Source organism: Egretta garzetta, unplaced genomic scaffold (assembly GCF_000687185.1).
Source record: "Egretta garzetta isolate BGI_Z169 unplaced genomic scaffold, ASM68718v1 scaffold463, whole genome shotgun sequence".
Lineage (NCBI taxonomy): Eukaryota > Metazoa > Chordata > Aves > Pelecaniformes > Ardeidae > Egretta > Egretta garzetta.
Window position 1 is genome coordinate 367,508 of NW_009259188.1, and position 1,965 is coordinate 369,472.

General features: G+C 52.7%; 1 protein-coding gene across 1 annotated transcript in view; it reads right to left on the minus strand.

The window, feature by feature from the left end:
* Nucleotides 1-9: 9 nt before the first annotated feature.
* Nucleotides 10-1,965, minus strand: part of TNFRSF11A (TNF receptor superfamily member 11a) — a 17,015-nt gene continuing 15,059 nt past the window's right edge. Inside the window, exon 10 of the mRNA XM_035891301.1 lies at nucleotides 10-1,011. Within this exon, the coding sequence (XP_035747194.1) occupies nucleotides 632-1,011 (380 nt within the window). The 3' untranslated portion in view covers nucleotides 10-631. The remainder of the gene's footprint in view (nucleotides 1,012-1,965) is intronic.

Sequence of the window (1,965 nt, forward strand, 5' to 3'; positions counted from 1 at the left end):
TGGGTTTGAGACTGACGCCCCCTACCCGATCCCCATGGGGCGGTGAAGGTCGGCAGCGGCACCAGGCACAGCAGCAGATGTGGCCACCACTTCCTTCCACCACCAGAGATATCGAGGAGGCCCAAGACCCAGCAAAATGGGTGCAGCTTAGTTGCAAAAAGAAAACCCTGAGGCAGAGCTCAGGGGCCCCTCTTTCAGTGTGGTCCTCTGCCATGTCGTCCCCTCTCCGGGAGTGCCCCACGAGCCCAGCCAGCAAAGCTGCCCTCCTCCTCACAAAGTCCCCAGCCGCTTGCCGGGGAGCAGGGGCAGGCAGGGAGCCCGCCACCCCGTGAGGGAGAGGAGGGAGCCCTGCCACTGCTTCTGCAATGGGGGCAACGCGCCCAGCTTCGTGTGTGCACCTGTCCCCACCGGTAACCTCCTCAGCAAGAGCACCACCACCACCACTACCACCACCACCATGTGTGCCACGAGGGTCCTTTCCAGCTGTAAAATTTCCCCGGAGACACCAGGGGCAGCAACAGTTTTCGAATCTGTCGCGACACCCGGGATTTCAGCAGCCCCGTGGCAGCCCCACACCCTCTCGTGGGCTGCCTGTCAGCACCCCGGCCCGCAGCAAGGACACCGGCTCGCCTCAGTTCAACACTTTCTCTGAGAAGTGTCCCAGCTTCCCCTCCTCCTGCACGGGCTGCGAGGCTTGGCTGTGGCCAGACAGACCCCTCTCCTGGGCCAGGGGTCCAGTGGTCCACCGCGGCCCCCCGCTCCCCACCGCCGGGCAGGTGCCCTGCAGCTCGGCACACTTCTCCTTGTAGTGCTGGGCATTGCCGGCAAAAGTCTCGCAGCGGCTGAGGTTTTCCTCCTGCACGGGGCTGCCCACGTTCTCCTCGCTCGGCCCTGAGGCCGTTGTCCCCTCCTGGGAGTTTTGGCTAAGGTAGACAACAATGATGTCGCCCTTGAAATTCATAACTTGTCCACTTGAGATAAAGGTGGAGTTACTGTTTCCAGTCACATTTCCTGGGGAAGGAGGGGGGAGAAAAGAAGACACACATGATTAATATTTTCCCCTCACGAGATGGACGCATAGCGCAGTGAACTTAATCTGCTGTGGTGGCTTTACTCTTGTTCCATTATTTTTTCCCCATGACATGAGGATGCTCCTATAATCAATGCCTTCCACTGGACCTTTTAATTATTTCCATTTTTGCCTCCTCAGGACGAAGCCTGTCATCCACAGGGAGCCTGTCTGGAAGGCTCGGAAACATTTTCTCTCTCAATCATGCTCTGGGAAGCAAGAAAGAGCGTGACCGTCTCATGCTCCCCAAGCTGCCCAATGCACAAGCTACATCCAAACTGCCTTCTGCCTGCAGTTTGTGAGGAGATGGTTACTACTTCCAATGATGAGATTTTTTTTTTTTTTTTAAGAGTCCCAGGAATCACATTGCATTTTTTTTCACCTTTGGTAAACAGTCAACCCTACCATGTGGGCTAGGTGGCAGGCTTACTGAATAAACACAGAAAGATGAAATAAATCCTTCACATCAGACCATACAGTCACACAGTGTCCAAAAGACACAGAGTTGATATGTTTATCTTATATTGTCCTGATCCTCCATGTAGGTACACTCCGGTACTCACCTAGTGCCCTCGTGGATTTACCTGGATATACGCTGACTCCAGTGAAGAGAAAGAGTCTATATTATAGCAACCTAACGGAGTTACGGTTTCAGTCAGTCTGCCTGCGATTAGAGTTTTTTCAGCATAAATTCAGTCTTCCTGCCATTCAAGGACTGGGTCGCTGACTCAAGTGACAGCAGGATGAAGCTCTGGGAATCAATAAACTTCCCTCAGAGCAGAAAGAAAATAACTGAAAGCAAGCTTTCAACACAAACTAACAAACTTGTTAAAGTTTGAAAATTGAACAAACCAAAGCAACCAAGTAAAAACAAACAAAAAAATATAAATCTTCCT